Below are 21,419 nucleotides of genomic sequence, written 5' to 3'. Positions count from 1 at the left end.
TACAAGTGTTTTCCAAACTCATAAGAACAGTCTTTATTTCTCTCTTTTTTCTCATATTTCATAGATTACTCTTTGTTCAGTATTCATCTCTCACATCCCTGAAAACTGAAAACTCCCCCTCAGTGAAATTTGAATTGCAGATCATTGCAGCTCTTGAGTGCCTACCACACCCACCTCAAGCCCAACCCTCTGCTGATCAGAGCAGAACATGAGAGAGAAAGAGAGCGGGAGAGAGAAGGAAATGGGTAAGAAAGAGAGAGAGAAGAGAGGGAGAGATCTAGAGAGAGGGGGAAGTCTAATCAGATCGTCAACCTCTGTCTTTGAGGAGCTACAAGGTCACCAGGTTCTTGTTTAAGTAAAGCCCTGATTAGCCCTATCCAACCAGGGATGTTGACCATTTGCATTTAAGGTAATTCTACCTGGGTGGGGTCTATGTATAGATTAGCATTCCATGTGTAAGTCAGGCTCTAGTGGTCTTACATTTTTCAGTAAATGACAATATATATCGTGAGCTATAAGGAAAACCTTTTGCCAAAAGCTTTCTCAAGTGGCATCATTTAGACCAATTTGCCTATAAGCATATATAAGGAGCCTGTGTGATTGTGGTATCTGTTTGTTTACAAATCTAGTCGTGGTCGGTAATTTAACTGGTTCTGCTGTTTTGAGCCGCAATTCAATTCTCAGCTCCCTGCTTCTGCCAGTGATTGGATTGAGCCAGATAGAAACCAGCCTGAAGCTAATAACGCTGATATTAGCCACAGCAATCTAGCCCTCCTTGCACTGGTTAACCTGCATCTGCCCTAGTTTGTTTCTCCGTTTTGTTGCTGTTATTGCGATGTGATGCAATGCATCTACTGACCTGAACAAGTAGTGAACTTATAGTAGACTTGTAGTACATTCTCTTTGCTTTGTTTAATGTTTGACCTGTCATTGTGTTGTTTTGTAGATTTCTCTTTGCCTTGCTTTTCCGTCTTGGTCAGACAGGTGGTCATTGCAAGAGAATAATTTGGTTTGCAATTGACCGACCTGCTAAAATAAAGGTTGAATAAAAGGATGAAAAGAAGTTGTTTAGCTGACTCTTAACCCTACCTAGGAATCCTACCCTGACCCCTCTGCGTGTGTCTTCCAGGTCGCAGGGGAACAGAAGTACCACCCAGAATGCTTCACCTGTCTGAACTGCAGAGCCTTCATCGGAGATGGAGACACCTACGCACTGGTGGAGAGGTCCAAACTATACTGGTACATTATAGTGATCATACAACTTTATTTATAAAATGATCCTCATATTTCAGTCAGTGCTAATAGGGTGTAGAGATTCAGTAGACTCAAGGGAAGGTCATTATTTGTCTTGGAGACGAGAGGTTATAATTTGTTCATAACGTTATTACAGTAACACCAGTGCTGTGCAGCCTGGCCACTGTAGCCCAAAGCAGAAATAGAAATGTGGAAATAATGGTAGTGGTGGATAGAGAAGCAACGGACATGAGGTAAGGAAGGGGGTACTGTGTGACACACACACACACACACCCACCCTGACACGGGGAGGGAGGAAGGGATGTTGAAATGCAAGGAGTCATTGTCCTGTGGGCTCTGAATGGAAGTGTGTTTGTGATGGGAGGTTAACTAGATCATTATTCTGCCACTTGACATTCTGGCACAATGTTAGAATATTATTTCATTCTATCAGGTGATACACACAGAAATGTAAATGATCACTTACACTACCGTTCAAAAGTTTGGGGTCACTTAGAAATGTCCTTGTTTTTGAAAGAAAAGCAAATTTTTTGTCCATTAAAATAACATCAAATTGGTCAGAAATACAGTGTAGACATTGTTAATGTTGTAAATGACTATTGTAGCTGGAAATGGCAGATTTTTTTTTTTAATGGAATATCTGCATAGGCGGACAGAGGCCCATTATCAGCAACCATCGCTCCTGTGTTTCAATGGCACGCTGTGTTAGCTAATGCAAGTTTATTATTTTAAAAGGCTAATTGATCATTAGAAAACCCTTTTACAATTATGTTAGCACAGCTGAAAAAATTAAAGAAGCAATAAAACTGGCCTTCTTTAGACTAGTTGAGTATCTGGAGCATCAGCATTTGTGGGTTCGATTACAGGCTCAAAATGGCCAGAAACAAAGACTTTTCTTCTGAAACTCATCAGTCTATTCTTGTTCTGAGAAATGAAGGCTATTCCATGTGAGAAATTGCCAAGAAACTGAAGATCTGGTACAACGCTGTGTGCTACTCCGTTCACAGAACAGCGCAAATGTAACCGATGTGAAATGGCTAGTTAGTTAGCGGTGGTGCGCGCTAATAGCATTTCAATCAGTGACGTCACTCGCTCTGAGACTTGAACTAGGGTTTCCCCTTGCGTTGCAAGGGCCGCGGCTTTTGTGGCGCGATGGGTAACGATGCTTCGGTGGGTGTCAGTTGTTGATGTGTACAAGGGTCCCAGGTTCGAGCCCAGGTTGGGGCGAAGAGAGGGACGGAACCTACACTGTTACACAAACTGGCTCTAACCAGAATAGAAAGCGGAGTGGGGGGCCCCGTTGCACAACTGAGCAAGAGGACAAGTACATTAGTGTCTAGTTTGAGAAACAGACGCCTCACAAGTCCTCAACTGGCAGCTTCATTAAATAGTACCCACAAAACCCCAGTCTCAATGTCTACAGTAAAGAGGCAACTCCGGGATGCTGACCTTCTAGGCAGAGTTCCTCTCTTTTGCCCATCTTATATTTTATTTTTATTGGCCAGTCTGGGATATGGCTTTTTCTTTGGAACTCTGCCTAGAAGGCCAGAATCCCGGAGTTGCCTCTTCACTGTTGACGTTGAGACTGGTGTTTTGCGGGTACTATTTAATGAAGCTGCCAGTTGAGGCGTCGGTTTCTCAAACTAGACACTCTAATGTACTTGTCCTCATTAAAAGTCAGACGTTTCCAGCTACAATAGTCATTTACAACATTAACAATGTCTACACTGTATTTCTGACCAATTTGATGTTATTTTAATGGACAAAAAATGTGCTTTTATAAAAACAAGGACATTTTTTAAGTGACCCCAAACTTTTGAATGGTAGCGTAGTATGTCCAAAATAAAAAGTGTAATATGTGTAAATGCCATTGTGTATAAGAACAAATTATATTTTCATTCTTATTTTTCTGTATTAATATAGCATTATGGATATTCGTACACTTGTCTATTCTATCTATGCTGACCTCCCCCTGCGTCTCTGCCCCTTCTCCCTCCACAGTGGCCACTGTTACTACCAGACCATTGTGACGCCTGTGTCCCTGTCAGACTCGCCATGCTCCAGGATCCCTCACACGGTGACCCTGGTGTCCATCCCAGCTTCCACAGACGGGCGGAGAGGGATCTCAGTCGCCATCGACCAGCCTCTCAGCCCTCTCAGTCCCAACGGCTACGGCCCTGAACACACTGTCAGGGTGTCACAGTGAGTATAGAGGAAGGATGAGGGGGGTAGGAGGGATGGAAGGAGAGAGAGGGGGGTAGGTAGGCAATGGGAGGGTGGAGATAAGGAGGGATAGGGAAAGAGAGAGGGGGAGCAAGAGAGGGAAAAGATTATTCCTTATGTCAGTGGGACTTCCTGGTTTAATTAAGAATTGTAATAAATACTCCAAGGGAGGGATGGATTGGGGGAGGGAAGAAGGGAGGGGGGGATGGATGGGGAATGGATGGGGAGGCTAACAGAAGGATTGGAGATGAATGAACAGGAGACATGGAAGTCAGAGAAAAGCACAGAATGGAAGTGAGGGAAAGTGAGGACATTGTTATTTAAATCCAGGGTAGATTAAATACTATACCCATGTCCTTGTACAACTAAAGAGATGGAAAGGATCTAGCAGTATATACGCAGTCCGGTCTTTTATCTTTCCAGTGGACCAGTATACCATTCTGTACATGTTAGATTTTCTAAAGTCTCACGCTATCATACTTCCTAGACTTATGATGTAATGCCTCGGCTAATGTAATGGGAGAAAGATGGATATCGAGGTTAAATCTGTGTCCAACTGCTTATCGGTGTTCTCTCATTCCTTCTCCAGGGTGGACTCTGAGTTGATCAGTCCAGATGTGAAGAACTCCATACATGTCGGAGACCGGATCCTGGAGATCAACGGAACACCCATCAGGAATGTTCCTCTCGATGAGGTAACCTAACTGACATCTCTTCTACCTGTGTTGCTGTTAGACATCAATGACATTGATATTAGTGAGATGTTAATGAAATTCAAGGCTTGATGTTAGAAGATCTAAGTTTAAGTCCTTACTCATGTTTAATCTACAGAACATGGAGTTGATAGACACTAGGAGGCAATCTCATTCACTCCACCAAAACATGAACACTCTTAGCCATGCTACATGCTATGCTATATTTTATGCTAGATTCTACATGTTATGTTACATTCTAATGCTAAACTGATCATATTTTTCCTCCGCTCCACCAGATTGACCTGCTCATCCAGGAGACCAGTCGTCTGCTCCAGTTGACCATAGAGCACGACCCCCACGACCAGGGGGGTTCAGAGGGGGAGACGGTGGACGGACCCCTGATCACTCCTCTGTCTGGCGGTCCCAGCCCCATGCTCCCCATCACCCAACCCCCACACCCAGACATCAATAACCTACGCTCACGCATGATCACGTAAGGACTAATCTCAGTGATATTTACAGATGCACAAATACATGCTGTTTTGGACATGGTGTTTTGGTTTATTTCAAGTACAGTATGAATAGGATAGAAAATGAAAGAAATACGCGACAAAATACAGATTTATATGAAATCTTCAGCTAAATGAATGTATGCATAAATAAAAGCATTCAACATGTACTAAACACATTTTAGACATAATTAGCTTACATGAATTACATTTTATTGGTGCAAATGTGTGGGCTGACATACATTACATTATTTCAGCTCTCCAGCGAAATGGATGAGCAATGTCTAACTGCAGTCACGCTGTCGCTCCAATTTCATAATTAGTATATAACGGTAGTAGATGCTAGACTGATGCCTTATGACAGGGTTGGCAGCGTCATTTAACACTGTGAAGGGCAGTATGGATGCCCATCAGTGATCCTGTGAGGCTGATGATTTATTTTTCTTCGTCTCTCACTCCCTTCCTTCTTGTATCTCTCTCTCCCTCTCTCCTCCTCTCTCTCCAGGCGGAGCTACAGTATTGATAAGTCTCCGTGCTCCAGTAACGCAGCGTCCCCTCTCTCTCAGAGGAAGGACATTAACCGCTCCGAGTCACTGCGGGTCGTCTCCAACAGTCGCATGCACCGGATCTTCCGGCCCTCAGACCTCATCCATGGAGAGGTGCTGGGAAAAGGCTGCTTTGGACAGGCCATCAAGGTAAACACACCAACCTGATGACTTATGACGTGGACATTGTCTGTTCAACTGTCCTCTCTGTTAAAGATGACCTTGGAAAAGCATTTCATTTTGGGAGACAATTCCAACACCTTAAAACCTCTTACATCTAGATGTTCCGCTAGCGGAACGCTTCACCAATATCCAATGATAGAGCGTGGCGCGAATTACAAACACCTCAAAAATCACAAAACTTCAATTTTTCAAACATATGACTATTTTACACCATTTTAAAGACAAGACTCTCCTTTATCTAACCACATTGTCCGATTTCAAAAAGGCTTTACAACGAAAGCAAAACATTAGATTATGTCAGGAGAGTACCCAGCCAGAAATAATCACACACCCATTTTTCAAGCTAGCATATAATGTCACAAAAACCAAAACCACAGCTAAATGCAGCACTAACCTTTTGATGATCTTCATCAGATGACACTCCTAGGACATTATGTTATACAATACATGCATGTTTTGTTCAATCAAGTTCATATTTATATCAAAAACCAGCTTTTTACATTAGCATGTGACGTTCAGAACTAGCAAACCCACCGAAAACTTCCGGTGAATTTACTAAATTACTCACGATAAACGTTCACAAAAAACATAACAATTATTTTAAGAATTATAGATACAGAACTCCTTTATGCAATCGCAGTGTCCGATTTTAAAATTGCTTTTCGGTGAAAGCACCTTTTGCAATATTCTGAGTAGATAGCCTGGCCATCATGGCACTCATCAAACTCAGATTTACTATAAGAAAAATTGGATTACCTTTGCTGTTCTTCGTCAGAATGCACTCCCAGGACTTCTACTTCAACACCCAATGTTGTTTTGGTTCCAAATAATCCATAGTTATATCCAAATAGCTGCGTTTTGTTCTTGCGTTCAAGACACCATCCGAAGGGTGATGCGCCGGCGTGTATCGTGACAAAAGAATTAAAAATATTCCATTACCGTACTTCGAAGCATGTCAAACGCTGTTTAAAATCAATTTTTATGCGATTTTTCTCGTAAAATAGCGATAATATTCCAACCGGGAGACCTTGTTTTCGTTCAAACACTGAAAATAGAAAATGGAGTCTTCACATGCACGCACGCACCAGTGTCATTGTTCTCAGAACGACCACTTTCCAAAAGCCCTACTGTTTTTCGCCCAGGGACTGCAGAGTTATCATTCCCCGTTCTGGTGCCTTCTGAGAGCCTATGGGAGCCTTAGAAAATGTCACGTTACAGCAGAGATCCTCTATTTTCGATAAAGAGGCTATAGAAGGCCAAGAAATGGTCAGACAGGGCACTTCCCATATAGAATCTTCTCAGGTTTTGGCCTGCCATATGAGTTCTGTTATACTCACAGACACCATTCAAACAGTTTTAGAAACTTTAGGGTGTTTTCTATCCAAATCAAATAATTATATGCATATTCTAGTTTCTGGGCAGGAGTAATAACCAGATTAAATCGGGTGCGTTTTTTATCCGGCCGTGAAAATACTGCCCCCTGTCCTAAACAGGTTAAAAATCCCACTTCACACTACTGAATGTGTGTCAAATGTTACTGCGTAGGAGCAGTATATTCTGTGTTCAAAAGTTCCAGAAGATGGCAGCATTGAGATGCTTTACAGAATGGCCTCTGATGAAACCAGAAAGTACAGTAGCCTATGTGTGCATCTGCTGCTTGGAAGATGCACTCAAGCAAGGGGTAAATATCCGCTTTGAGAGGGAGACCACATATATCCAGGGTTTTTATTCCCAGATTCCCAGAGTTTACCTGTTGGGGTGAAATTAGCTTTGAACGGAAAGTACCCCCATGCCCTGTGGCGCAGGCTGATGACATCACGGTGTGTGTGTGTTTCTGCAGGTGACCCACAGAGAGACAGGGGAGGTGATGGTGATGAAGGAGCTGATTCGTTTCGATGACGAGACACAGAGGTCATTCCTAAAAGAAGTGGGTGACATCACTCTTTCAACCTTGACTTCTTTTGCCTTTGTTGATGTGTCACCATCAGGGTTCAACGGGGTCAAATCAGGAGATACATTGAGATTCTAAATTCAATTTGCTTACGAATGATTTCAGAAGATTTTAGATAAGCCTTATATATTAAAGGTTTATGAAGGTACACCATCCATCTCTTTCCTTTATTCCAATGATTTGAACCACCACACGCAATGACAATCTCTGTGCTTGTCCCAAAGAGCTCCCACTTCTTCTTAGGACAGTACAATCCTGTGCTACGTATCTACAGAACATGTATCGTCAAGAACAATGCTTTGGCTTAGTTCAGTGACAGAGATCACAGACCATGTTTCTAACCCTGGCCACTATTGTTAACATTGCTGGTCTAGGTTTACCACAGAGTGTAGTTTATCAAGCTCTGAATGTCATGTTTAGATGACAGTCATACACACCACTACACCTCGTAAAAAGTACCCCACCCTAATTAGGCTGTGAGGGGTGGACAGATAGTCATTAGAGGTATACACAGGTATATACCCTTTGCCGCATCCCTCCCAGATACACAGACACTCACATCGACAATCAAATGCACACTCGCCACACGTGTACACACATACAAATACACTATTCTACCCTGCATTCTACTCTCCTCTTCAGGAAACACTGTGTGAACACTGAGGTGTGCAGGTTAACACCCGTAGTCCCTTTAATAACTCTGTAAGCAGTTAAAACAACAGGCCACGACCGCCCACCAACAAACAAACAGCTAGAGGAAGGCAGACTGAGGTTTGTTTTATAACTGTTTTTATTAGTGCCCTGCCTGCATAACACTCCAATTACAAAGGAAGGGCTCCGCTCTCACGCACTAATCACACACATCACAAACACCGCCTTGGGAATGGTTTCCTGAGTTCCTAAGTTCAAGACGTTTTTTAAGTTGTGTGATGGATTGGAGTCTTGCCCTTATGTTAGAGACATGGTAGTCCTTTTTAAAACCGTTAGCCTTTTGAGCCTTGGTGCCCATTTTAAATCAAAGCCTTCAAAAGAGTTTTCTCCCTCCCTTCCCTTGACTTCAGAGTAGCTTATGTAATGTTTACCTCCTTTAGGACCTAATCAGTTTTTCTCTCTTTGGGAAGCTGTAATAACCACGTATTATTCCTGTTTCTTGTTACAATTATGTCAAGTTAATGATAGGAGAGGAGACATCTTATATGTTTAGACCAGGAGGAAATGGTTATAGACTAAAATCAAAGTCTAGAAGGAGGAATGTCCATCTCACAGAGACCCTCAGGGCGGGAGACAAGGAGGTCTTTCACTAATTATGTAGCTACCCACCCAGTTCATCTAACTACTGCTTTTACTAAACCCACACAACCACTCCCACCAGCTCCTAGATGATTGGTCTTTATGAGGAGTCAGGACTAGGACAGCTCCTGGACTGTAGCTCTAAATAGGGGTTCAATAACTAACAAAGGTCCCACATTTAAACCTAAAGTATCTTCTAAGCCTTAAAATGTGTACCCTCCTCCCTCTCCAGGTGAAGGTGATGCGTTGTCTGGAGCACCCCAACGTGCTGAAGTTTATAGGTGTCCTCTACAAAGACAAGAGACTCAACTTCATCGCAGAGTACATCAAAGGAGGAACCCTGAGGGAGATCATTAAGAAAATGGTAACGGTGGTGTGTCTGTCTGTGTGTGTCTGTCTGTGTGAGATTTTAGTACTTTGTTGCGTGCACTTCTGTATGGGTGTGCACCAGGTTGTGTGTGTGCGGTTGGGTGGCTGTGTGTCCCCATGAGTGCATAGTTGCGTGTTGTACATTGTGTCTCAGAGTCATCAGAGGATACAGGATTAGGATTAGAGAGCCTCTCTTTAGTTTTAATCACTGGTGTTTATGTTCTGTGAAACATCCAGAGTCTGATTCTATCCTTGGTTTGTCTTACTAACAGGATACCAACTACCCTTGGAATCAGAGAGTGAGCTTTGCTAAAGACATCGCTGCAGGGATGGTGAGTGAATGATCCATGCCTAATAGAATGTATAGAATGCCTCTAGAATAAAACCAAAAACAGATTAGAAGCTAGTGTACACTGTGGGTCTTGTCAGGACCAGGGCACCAGTGTTCACTGCTGCAATCAGAGAAACTGCAGTGCAGTGGTGGTGAATAGAATAACACACACAGTGCAGTCAAATTAACCATGCTCACATTGCCCTCCAGTGGATATCTAGAGGAAGTGTAGCAGCAGTGTTGTTCACATGTGTAGCAGATTTTCCCTATATGAAAATTACAGCTTGAATTCCTTCTGGATTATGGCATCATGGGTAGTCATAGTGTGTTGCCTTTGATTTGGGTTTACAGTGATGAATATAGCACATGACTGTAGATTAGTGAATGTACAAAGGCTATACTCTGCCAAGGGTTTGAAAGAAGAACAATGCACATTTGTTCCACTAGGCACTGGTTTGAGGTTTAGGCTTAATACCTAATTCTCTTGTTTTCTTTCTTTCACTCTCTCTCTTTCCATCCCTCTCTCTTTCTCTCTGTCTTCCAGTCATATCTGCACTCCATGAACATAATCCACCGTGACCTGAACTCATACAACTGTCTTGTCAGAGAGGTGAGTACAAGAGATGTGAGGTGTGTTCGCTCTCAAGGGTGCGTGTTTTCTTTGAGGATTAAGATCTAGATCACATACAGGTTTGTCTCTCATTGAAAGAGATGTGACAATGGAGATGTATTGACGCTAGACACAGAGAAACCTTTGTTAGGGTAAAGTACTGTACGGTAGAGTGTTTGTACCTCTCAAAGTCAACAGTCATAGTATTCACTCTCTTTATTCCTCTGTGTTCTTGAGTGTGCTCTCTCGCTCTCGCTCTCTATCTGGCATGTGTCTTTATGTCTGTGGTAAGATGTATAGTCTTGTAGGTAGGTTTGCAGTGTGTTTGGTATTCTAAGTATTGTGATGCAGCAGATATGACTCTGTCTGTGTGTCCTCTGTCTCCCTTTAGAATAACAGTGTGGTGGTGGCAGACTTTGGGCTGGTGTTGATAGTATTTTGTTATTCAATTTCAAAAACATTACAATACATTCACAGATTTCGCAACACACTGTGTGCCCTCAGGCCCCTACTCCACCACTACCACATATCTACAGTACAAAATCCATGTGTACGTGTGTTTATAGTGTGTATGTTATCGTGTGTGTGTGTATGCATGTGTCTGTGCCTATGTTTGTGTTCCTTCACAGTCCCCACAGTTCGATAAGGTGTATTTTTATCTGTTTTTAAAATCTAATTTTACTGTTTGCATGTGTTACTTGATGTGCAATAGAGTTCCTTGTTGTCATGGCTCTATGTAGTACTGTGCGCCTCCCATAGTCTGTTCTGGACTTGGAGACTGTGAAGAGACCTCTTGTGGAATGTCTTGTGGGGTATGCATGGGTGTCCGAGCTGTGCGCCAGTAGTTCAAACAGCCAGCTTGGTGCATTCAACATGTCAATACCTCTCATAAATACAAGTAGTGATGAAGTCAATCTCTCCTCCACTTTGAGCCAGGACAGATTTGACAGGCATATTATTCATATTAGCTCGTTGTGTTCATCCAAGGGCCAGCTGTGCCGACAGTTCTGAGCCAATTGCAATTTTCCTAAACCCCTTTTTGTGGCACCTGACCACACGACTGAACAGTAGTCCAGGTGCGACAAAACTAGGCCCTGTAGGACCTGCCTTGTTGATAGTGCTGTTAAGAAGGTAGAGCAGCGGATTATTATGGACATACTTCTCCCTATCCTAGCTACTGTTGTATCAATATGTTTTGACCATGACAGTTTACAGTCCAAGATTACACCAATCAGTTTAGTCACCTCAACTTGCTCAATTTCCACATTATTAATTACAAGATTTAGTTGAGATTTAGGGTTTAGTGATTGATTTGTCCCAAATACAATGCTTTTAGTTTTAGAAATATTTAGGACTAACTTATTCCTTGCCACCCACTCTGAAACTAACTGCAAATCTTTGTTAAGCGTTGCAGTCATTTCAGTCGCTGTAGTAGCTGACATGTATAGTGTTGAGTAATCTGCATACATAGACACACTGGCTTTACTCAAAGCCAGTGGCATATCATTAGTAAAGATTGAAAAAAGTAATGGGCCTAGACAGCTGCCCTGGGGAATTCCTGATTCTACCTGGATTATGTTGGAGAGGCTTCCATTAAAGAACACCCTCTGTGTTAGACAGGTAACTCTTTATCCACATAGCAGGGGGTGTAAAGCCATAACACATACGTTTTTCCAGCAACAGACTATGATCGATAATGTCAAAAGCAGCCCCCACAATATTTTTGTCATCAATTTCTCTCAGCCAATCATCAGTCATTTGTGTAAGTGCTATGCTTGTTGAATGTCCTTCCCTATAAGCGTGCTGAACATTTGTTGTCAATTTGTTTACTCTAAAATAGCATTGTATCTGGTCAAACACCATTTTTTCCCAGGAGTTTACTAAGGATTGGTCGGCCATTTTGAGCCAGTAAAGGGGGCTTTACTAGTCTTAGGTAGCGGAATGACTTTTGCTTCCCTCCAAGCCTGGGTTCACACACATTCTAGTAGGCTTAAATTGAAAATATGGCAAATAGGAGTGGCAATATCATCCGTTATTATCCTCAGTAATTGTCAGACCCCGGTGGCTTGTCATTGTCGATAGACAACAATAATTTTTTTCACCTCTTCCACACTCACTTTACGGAATTCAAAATTAGAATTATTTTCTTTCATAATTTGGTCAGATATACTTGGATGTGTAGTGTCAGCTTTTCATGCCTAAGTTTACTAATCTTGCCAATGAAAAAATCATTGAGGTATTTGGCAATATCATTTGGTTTTGTGATGAATGAGCCATCTGATTCAATGAATGATTGAGCTGAGTTTTCCTTTTTCCCAAAATTTTTTATTTAGGGTGCTCCAAAGCTTTTTACTATTATTCTTTGTCATTTATCTTTGTTTCATAGTGTAGTTTCTTCTTCTTTTTATTCAGTTTGTCACATGATTTCTCAATTTGCAATATGTTTGCTAATCAGTTGTGCAGCCAGACTTATTTTCCATTCCTTTTGCCTCCTCCCTCTCAACCATACAATTTTTCAATTCCTCATCAATTCACAGAGATTTAACTGTTTTGACAGTCATTTTCTTAATAGGTGCATGCTTGTTAGTAAATTGAATAAGCAATTTCATAAATGTGTCAAATGCAGTGTCTGTTTGCTCCTCATTACACACCACGGACCAACAAATATTCTTTACATCAACAACATAGGAATCACTACAAAACGTATTGTATGACCTCTTATACACTATATTAGGCCCAGCCTTTGGAACTTTGGTTTTCCTAGATATGGCTACTATATTGTGATTGCTACATCCTGTCACGCCTGCTCCCGCCATGCTGCCCTTCATCACGTACACCTGTCACCATCATTACGCACATCTGTGCTCATTGGACTCACCTGGACTCCTTCACGTTGTTGATTGCCCCCTCTATATCTGTCTGTTGCTCAGTTTTGTTCCCCGTGTCAGCATGGATGTCGTTATTTTCCCCCTGTCCAGATGTACTTCCTGTTCTGTTTCATGTCCGTGTTTCATTAAATGTTCACTCCCTGTATCTGCTTCTCGTCTCCAACGTCGATTCTTACACGTCTGATGGATCTGGATACTGCTTTCAAGCTAATTTCTGCAGCATAAGTAAAGATGTGATCAATACATGTTTATGATTTCATTCCTGTGTTGTTTGTAACTACCCTGGTAGGTTGACTGATAACCTGAACCAGGTTGCAGGCACTGGTTACAGTTTGAAGCTTTTTCTTGATTGTGCAGCTTGATGAAAGCCAGTCAATATTTAAATCACCCAGAAAAATATACCTCTCTGTTGATATCACACACACTATCAAGCATTTCACACAGATATGCAGATACTGACTGTTAGCACTTGGTGGTCTATAGCAGCTTCCCACCAGAATGGGCTTTACATGAGGCAGATAAACCTGTAGCCATATTACTTCAACAATATTTAACATGGGATCCTCTCTAATCTTTACAGGAATGTGGTTCTGAATATAAACAGCAACACCTCCACAATTGGCATTTCTATATTTTCTTTAAATGTTATAACCTTGTATTGCCACCACTGTATCATCAAAGATTTTATCTAAGTGAGTTTCAGAGATGGTCAAAATATGAATGTCATCTGTTACTAGCAAATGATTGATTTCATGAACCTTGTTTCTTAAGCTACATATGTTGACGTGGGTCTATTTTCAGCACTTTCTTCTGGGATGCTTGTTTTTATTGCATTACTGGGAAGCTTAGCATAAGTACATTTGCTCATGTTATTTATGTTAGTGCAGGGTGAGCTGCACACAGTGGACTTCCTCCTAGGGCACACTGGCTCAGTGCTAACAGTATAAATCTGGTTCATAGGCACATGATTACTGCATACAATAGCTCTAGGATCAGCAGAGGCATTCAGGGCAGTTAGAGGGTCAAATTAGGTTACATACATTGTGTCTACCAAACGCCCCTGGTGTAATGTACATTTGCTGAGCGACGCAATGGTAGGGATTAGCTGAGCTGGGCTTGGGTCATTGATAAGTCATTGTCTCAATGCAGCCTTATAATGCTGTGAAAGGATCCAGGAACACAAATGATTTGAGTGGATCCCATCCTCCTTATAAAACGTGTTTTGTTTCCAAAAGGTATCGAAATGGTCAACAAAAGTTACACCCATTGAGCTGCAATAATCACATAGCCAGTTGTGAAGATACAATCCTGCTAAAGCGTTCCATGCCATGATTCTGAGAGGGCACAGGGCCAGATATGATGGGTATTTTATGTGTCTAGCAGAGAGTCAATCAGCTCTTTAAAATCCAGTTTCAACTGTTCAGAGCTGCCCTTCATAATGTCATTAACACCCCCATTACCTACGATAGAATCGATGTCCATGTCCTGACGTAGTACATTAGGGAGCAGCTTAGTAATGTAATTTACTCGAACTCCGGGATAGGACATTGTTTTTGCACCAGGAGCAGTCACATTTCTTACCATGGTGCTGCCCAAAATCACGGCTGGCGAGAAGGATGAGGAAATCTGCCCAAGTCCCACGCTTCACAGGATTCAGAGAACCCTTTATGGACAGGCGAGAGGCAGGATAACTTAAGCCCGTTGCTCTCGGCGCCTGCTGCAGGCCTCCGACAGATGGAGAAGCCCTGCTCGATCCAGAGCAGGGACGGAAGGCTGCCGATGTCAACTTCGAAATTGTAGTAGTAGGCACTGCGGCCCAAACACAGGCACCCCCAGCGACAAAGGTGCAGGAAGATCAGGCTCCAGGACGGCAAAACTATTAGTTGTTTGTATCCACTCCGGGCCTCTCGTTGGGGCTTCCACGGCTCATGACATGCGACCATCGTTGATTGCCTTGCTCCGAATGCTGTGCTCCTTCGACATCGCTATCAGATGGGGAGCTCTGGGCAACACCGGCCAGTCTGATAACAAACGACAAGGCGGAGAAAACGTCGTCCAGCCACCAGTGTAGAGAATTGAACCATTCCACTCTACGTTTTCCCCAGTTTCTTACGTAGGCTAGCGACCTGCGTGATCAAGGAAGCCACCTCAAGCCTATAATCCTTGGCAAGTAAACAATTGCCGCATTGGAACTCCGAGTGATCCGGTTTGTCTCGAAACAAAGGGTAGTAGATACAACTCCTACAAGAGGGCTCCATTGCAAAACTCATCTGGTACCAACTTCGTTATCTTGATGGCTAGCAGTTTAGCGTCTCAGTCAAGCATGCTTCAACCTGTCTGTTAAGCAGGATTCCGAGACAAGAAATAGATGTCCTAGCTGTTAAAAGTTCGGTATTCGTATTTAATGAATAGCGATTTTGTTTTAATCAAAAATAACAAACCAAGTGTTTTCTAGCGTACAACGTTCAGCTGCTCACTCTGATCACGTATGGATGACTGTCTGCTCTGTTTGTCCCCTCTCTGTCTCCCTGTAGAATAACAGTGTGGTGGTGGCAGACTTTGGGCTGGCTCGGCTGATGGTGGAAGACAAGATCCAGGACAAGAGTCTCCTGCAGAAGAAGCCTGACCGCAGGAAGAGATACACTGTAGTGGGCAACCCCTACTGGATGGCCCCGGAGATGATCCATGGTATGTGGCTGTTCAGGGTTGACCTGTTTTATCCACCATTGCTTGAAATGCACTTAAATCGAATGACTCAACTAAATGGGTTTTAAACGGAAAAATGTGAATTCTTCAGTTGTTTCAACACCACATACTGTAATACATTATGTCAGTACTCGGAAACGAATAACCTCATGTTTTACTTGGAATGTCTTCTCTCACAGGGAAAAGCTATGATGAAAAGGTGGACATCTTTTCCTTCGGGATCATGCTTTGTGAGGTGAGTGCCCATGACAGCAGAATATGGAAACAAAATGGAAACAATAGTCAGACGTATTCGTGTTCCTCATTAAATCCTTTTGAGTTATCTTAAAGTAGAGAGAGAAGGAGAGCGAAAGACCAACCAAGCAGCATGGTAACCATTAAGGTTGGTCACAGCAGCAATAGGCTGAACTGCTCTGTTAAAACGTTAAAATAACGCTGCAGTGAGAGATGCAGTGGGTCTATCTCCACATGGACGCCATTAGCCAAGGACTCTACAGAGGCAGAATTACAGAGGGGAAGTTCTCTTTATGTGGTGGGTGACTGACAGGGACAGGGACTGCCTGTGGTCTAGCTAGCTGATCTGGCTTCTTTTGGTGGTCCCTTGGGTCCCATTGGGCATACCCTCAGTCCCTCTATGCTTGGTATACCCTGTTATTGGGGACTGCCTTTCCCCTGGGCCTGGAGTCTCAGAACAATAAGTCTCAGTACATATGTATGATCTTAATTTGACCTATATTGTCACAGCAAAATAATCCTGCAGCAACCGGATTTGAACGTTTAGTCCATAATGTCGCTTGATTGGTGGTTAGGCTGGCCAAAAGCAGGCTATATGGAAAGTGCAATACTGTTAATATAACTGTCTGTTATTGTTGGTTTTCAGTGAACTTATGTAAATCACAAAGCTCAATTGCATTTCCTATGGTGCATGAAAGAAAATAGTGATCAAATTAAGATCCTACATCTGTAGGTTTAAATAAGAATCTGGGTAGCAGTCGTGATATCTGATATCAGTTTATGACTAATGATCCAGCTTCATAACTGGTGTTATAACTTGTCTGAGGTTGTTGCCCTAGCCTATACAACAGTGTGTTTTGCCCTTTCCTTACTGTGAACTCTCTCTCTCCCCCTCCAGATCATCGGTAGGGTGAATGCAGACCCAGACTACTTGCCCAGGGCCCATGACTTTGGGCTGAATGTGACAGGCTTCTTAGAGCACTTCTGTCCTCCAGACTGCCCCCCTGCCTTCTTCCCTATGGCTGTCCTCTGCTGTGACCTGGATGCTGAGAAACGGTGAGTGTGTAGTGTCTGACACTGACCTAAGTCAGGTATCACCATGCTGTGTGAGATTTTTTGGGTGTAGATTAAACTTTACCTTCTGTACACGAATGATGCATACAGGAACACTTTTCCAGGTATTTGTCTATAAAGTTACTTATGAGTGGACAATGTATTGTTTGATAATACTATATATGTTGAGTGTTGGTTTATTATAAGTCTCGTGTCCCATAACTTCCATGGTAACTGATTTATGGGCTCCCGAGTGGCGCGGCGGTCTAAGGCATCACTACAGACCCTGGTATCACAACCGGCCGTGATTGGGAGTCCCATAGGGCGGCGCACAATTGGCCCAGCGTCGTCCGGTTTGGGGTTTGGCCGGGCTAGGCCGTCATTGTAAATAAGAATTTGTTCTTAACTGACTTGCCTGGTTAAATAAAGGTTAAATAAAATACTAATAAAATGTGATCTAGGTTGACATCACTAGTCTAAGACTGATTGGCTCTTCTGTCTGTAGCCCCGCCTTCACCAAGCTGGAAGAGTGGCTGGAGAACCTGAAGATGCACCTGGAGATCCGCCTGCCGGTGGTGTCCGAGCTTGACACGCTACACAAAGCATTCTGGGGAAACCACACCGCTCCCACCATGGCTTGCACAGCCATGCGGTCCGAAAACGGCCTGCCCCCGCACCCCGAGACTCCGGAGTAGAAGGGATCCGGAACAGAGCGGAATGTTGCTGGTCTCAGCCCATGAGAGTGGGCGGAGAGAGGGGGTTATGGTGGTCATTGAGGAGGGTAGTAGAGCCTACGGTACCTCTGGCAATGGAGTAGTTGCATTGCACTGTCCAGGGAGGGGTGGGGCAGGAGCTCTGTACATACCTCCTCATGCCACAGCAGTCACAGTGGGCATGTAGGCTGACAGTGGGCTGTCGATGGGCTGTATAGACTCAGGGGGAAACGAGGATGGGAAAAGCCAGCCTTGCCTAAAGGCACTCACTCATTCACCTCCAACCAAGAGAGACTCACTCAGACTACCATTACCACTATCATAGCTTCAGTCTGATGATTGCTGTACCTTAGCTGAATGTCAGGCTGGTAACTGCTAGCTAGCAGTATCAGTCAATCCCAGCTGTGAAATCATCCATCTTAACACTCATGTTGTCTTTATCTTATGGTGTTAAAGCATATTCAGACGTCTCTAAAACAGAAAAGAAGAAAGGATGCTTCAGCCTCCTTGGTAGCGCTCCTTCCTCCAGAGTATTTGTGCAACAACGTGTTTGAAAAGTGTTCCTCTGTGTGACTTTGGTTTGATTTTATGATATCAAAACCGCTTTTTGAAATGCTAAAGAAAGGGGCCTTTTATGTGGATAAAACAAAACACATAAGTTGAGACGCGCACACACACAGTCCGGATGTAGAATATAATCGAGCAAACGCTTTTGAGCATAAACAAAAAGCTTTTTAAACATTGCATGACTGTAAATAGCCCAGTCTGTGTCCAGTAAGCCTTGTCTGTTGTCTCCTCCTCTCCCCCTCTACTGATGACATGTGTGTCCCAAATGGCATCCTATTCCCTTTATAGTGCACTGCTTAAGACCAGGTCCCAAAGGGTATTACCAAAGTATTATAAGTTATAGGGTGCCATTTGGGACGTATTCTTAAAGTGATGTCCCTGGTAGTGTAGAACACATGGTCCATGAATGACTGTGTTCCTTCTCTCACTGTGCAGCACTGACTTCACTTTGAGGTAGACTTCTTTCATACCTTTTGTACATTTTTCTATTTCATTTGAGTTTATTACTCTCTTTCTCCTTATTTCATTCACGTCGAGGTGAAATCTTGTGTATTCAAACTCAACCCACCCAATGTACAGTACCAGTCAAAAGTTTGGACACACCTACTCATTCCAGGGTTTTTCTTTATTTTTACTATTTTCTAAATTGTAGAATACTAGTGAAGACATCAAAACTATGAAATGACACATATGGAATCATGTAGTAACCAAAAAAGTGTTAAACAAATCAAAATATTATATTTTAGCCACCCTTTGCCTTGATGACAGCTTTGCACACTCTTGGCATTCTCTCAACCAGCTTCATGAGGTAGTCACCTGGAATGCATTTCGATTAACAGGTGTGCTTTGTTATAAGTTAATTTGTGGAATTTCTTTCCTTCTTAATGCGTTTGAGCCAATCAGTTGTGTTGTGACACGGTAGGGTTAGTATCCAGAAGATATCCCTATTTGGTAAAAGACCAAGTCCATATTATGGCAAGAACAGCTCAAATAAGCAAAGAGAAACAACATTCCATCATTACTTTAAGACATGAAGGTCAGTCAATACGGAACATTTTAAGAAGAGACTGAATCAGGCCTTCATGGTCAAATTGCTGCACAGAAACCAGTAATAAAGGACACCGCTGTGTCTTTGTGAGACGCAGAGTAGGTGAACGGATGATCATGGAGGAGGAGGTGTGGGGGTACTTTGCTGGTGACACTGTCAGTGATTTATTTAGAACTCAAGGCACACTTAACCAGCATGGCTACCACAGCATTCTGCAGCGATCCCATCTGGTTTGCGGGACTATCATTTGTTTTTCATTATGACAATGACCCAACACACCTCCAGGCTGTGTAAGGGCTATTTGACCAAGAAGGAGAGTGATGGAGTGCTGCATCAAATGACCTGGCCTCCACAATCACCTGACCTCAACCCAATTGAGATGGTTTGGGATGAGTTGGACCGCAGAGTGAAGGAGAAGCAGCCAACAAGTGCTCAGCATGTGGGAACTCCTTCTAGACTGTTGGAAAAGCATTCCAGGTGAAGCTGGTTGAGAGAATACCAAGAGTGTGCAAAGCTGTAATCAAGGCAAAGGCTACTTTGAAGAATATAAAATATATTTTGATTTATTTAACACCTTTTTTGGTTATTACATGATTCCATATGTGTTATTTCATAGTTTTGATGTCGTCACTATTATTCTACAATGTAGAAAATAGTTTTAAAAAATCAAGAAAAACCTGAATGAGTAGGTGTGTCCAAACCGTTGACTGGTACTGTATGTAGCCAGTGATATTATAATATTGTAAATGTTTTAAATATTGTAAATGTACAGACATATTTTGTATACTTATAATGTATGCTACATTGTTATATTTTTATTGGGCTACTTGTTGAAATTAAGGAGAAGAAGAAAAAAATGAAAAGTTAGGCAGTAGTAGCTGATATGGAGCAGATTCCTTTCAACAGTGATGATGACTTCCTGTCTCGGGATGCCATGGTGACAGACAGAGATAAGGGGCTTTTAGGAAGTCAATACGAAGTACGAGAGCATCTTAGGGTTCTAGCTCACCCCTACCTACCCTCACTGTAAGTGTAAGCACTCTCACATGATGTGTCCCATTTACTCCCGTTGTCATCTCTCTGCATATCAAATTATTTTGTTTACAGCAGCCTTTGATCGGGTCTAGACTCCAGAGAGTGCCCTGACTATGACCTCGGATATAACTACTCCGTAGGTATCGCCTCAATTGAATGTAATCATAACAAGAGAATCAACTCAGTCACATAAAAATAAGGTTATGTAGTTTGGCATTATATGCCAAGCCACATTTACCCTTTATTCCTCTCAAAAGAAATTGAGGATGATTTGTTAGCTGTTACTATAGAGCTCTTTAGTCATCCGTAGCAGGACAGATGTAGTGGGAAGTTTTTTAGACAGACAGACAGTCATGTCATAGTGTCTGTCTGACCACAATCCTCTCTTTGTCCTGGAGACAAACCTAGTCACAACCCTAGTCTCCTCTACATGGAGCTCCCTATGGGAGGCCCTCTGTTTACACACAAACTGCTGGCTGTAAATATTAGCTATATTATATGTCTATCTGTCGTTGTGCATCGCATACTACACTCTCTTGAAAATAATCTATTTTACTGTATGTCAATCTTTCTCTTGAACACATTGTCACTCTCATTCTCTCACACGTGTGTCCTTTTTCCATCAAACGTTTTTTTCTATTCCTCTTTGCACTAGAAGATGAGCTGCATGGTGTACTTGCTACTGCGGTCACTTCTGCTGTAAAACCAAGCTATTCTTTTCACTTTAAAACAGAAATTGTTATTGAAAGGAAAAAAGGAAAGAAAGAGAGTAAGGAAAGAGTGTACAAATGAGACAGGGAAAAATACTAAATAAAGAAAAAACACAGCATCTCTTTTGATATATAACGACTGAAATCTTTTTGTATAGATTTGAGTACTTTGATTTGCACTTTCAATTTTGGATTACTTGTGGTAAAGAAATAAAATGACGTTGGTTGATAATATGAATGCAAGTCACTGATGGAGCCTTTCAATTCAATTGTAAACATGTGTCCTGGGAAATTCTTCCTTCTTCGTAGCAAACCAGAGTTAGGTGGCCATTCTGATGCCTGCAGGTATTGATTATTAGATAACGCTAATGTCACAGCATGTCTGTGTCTAAACTGGTTCACATTTCAGACATATGCTCAACTTTAAAAACATGGAACATGCAACTTTGAGGGGTACGAAAGAGATGCCTCGCAGGCCTACCTTCTAAATGTCCAAACTATTCAG

The 21,419-nt window shown here is 42.4% G+C and overlaps 1 protein-coding gene across 5 annotated transcripts in view; it reads left to right on the top strand.

The window, feature by feature from the left end:
- The window catches only part of LOC115206291 (LIM domain kinase 1), a 75,557-nt gene extending 57,480 nt beyond the window's left edge, over positions 1-18,077 (top strand). For all 5 annotated transcript variants that reach the window (XM_029773076.1, XM_029773078.1, XM_029773077.1 and 2 more), the window contains 13 exons: positions 1,130-1,239; positions 3,256-3,456; positions 4,067-4,172; positions 4,469-4,665; positions 5,187-5,376; positions 7,250-7,336; positions 8,883-9,014; positions 9,292-9,351; positions 9,895-9,960; positions 15,383-15,536; positions 15,734-15,789; positions 16,687-16,844; positions 17,347-18,077. In XM_029773076.1, the coding sequence (XP_029628936.1) occupies positions 1,130-1,239; positions 3,256-3,456; positions 4,067-4,172; positions 4,469-4,665; positions 5,187-5,376; positions 7,250-7,336; positions 8,883-9,014; positions 9,292-9,351; positions 9,895-9,960; positions 15,383-15,536; positions 15,734-15,789; positions 16,687-16,844; positions 17,347-17,536 (1,707 nt within the window). In that variant the 3' untranslated portion in view covers positions 17,537-18,077. The remainder of the gene's footprint in view (positions 1-1,129; positions 1,240-3,255; positions 3,457-4,066; positions 4,173-4,468; positions 4,666-5,186; positions 5,377-7,249; positions 7,337-8,882; positions 9,015-9,291; positions 9,352-9,894; positions 9,961-15,382; positions 15,537-15,733; positions 15,790-16,686; positions 16,845-17,346) is intronic.
- Positions 18,078-21,419: the final 3,342 nt, after the last annotated feature.

This window comes from Salmo trutta, chromosome 13, assembly GCF_901001165.1.
Source record: "Salmo trutta chromosome 13, fSalTru1.1, whole genome shotgun sequence".
Lineage (NCBI taxonomy): Eukaryota > Metazoa > Chordata > Actinopteri > Salmoniformes > Salmonidae > Salmo > Salmo trutta.
The sequence above is the reverse complement of the archived record's forward strand: the minus strand, read 5'-3'. Positions and strand labels throughout refer to the sequence as shown.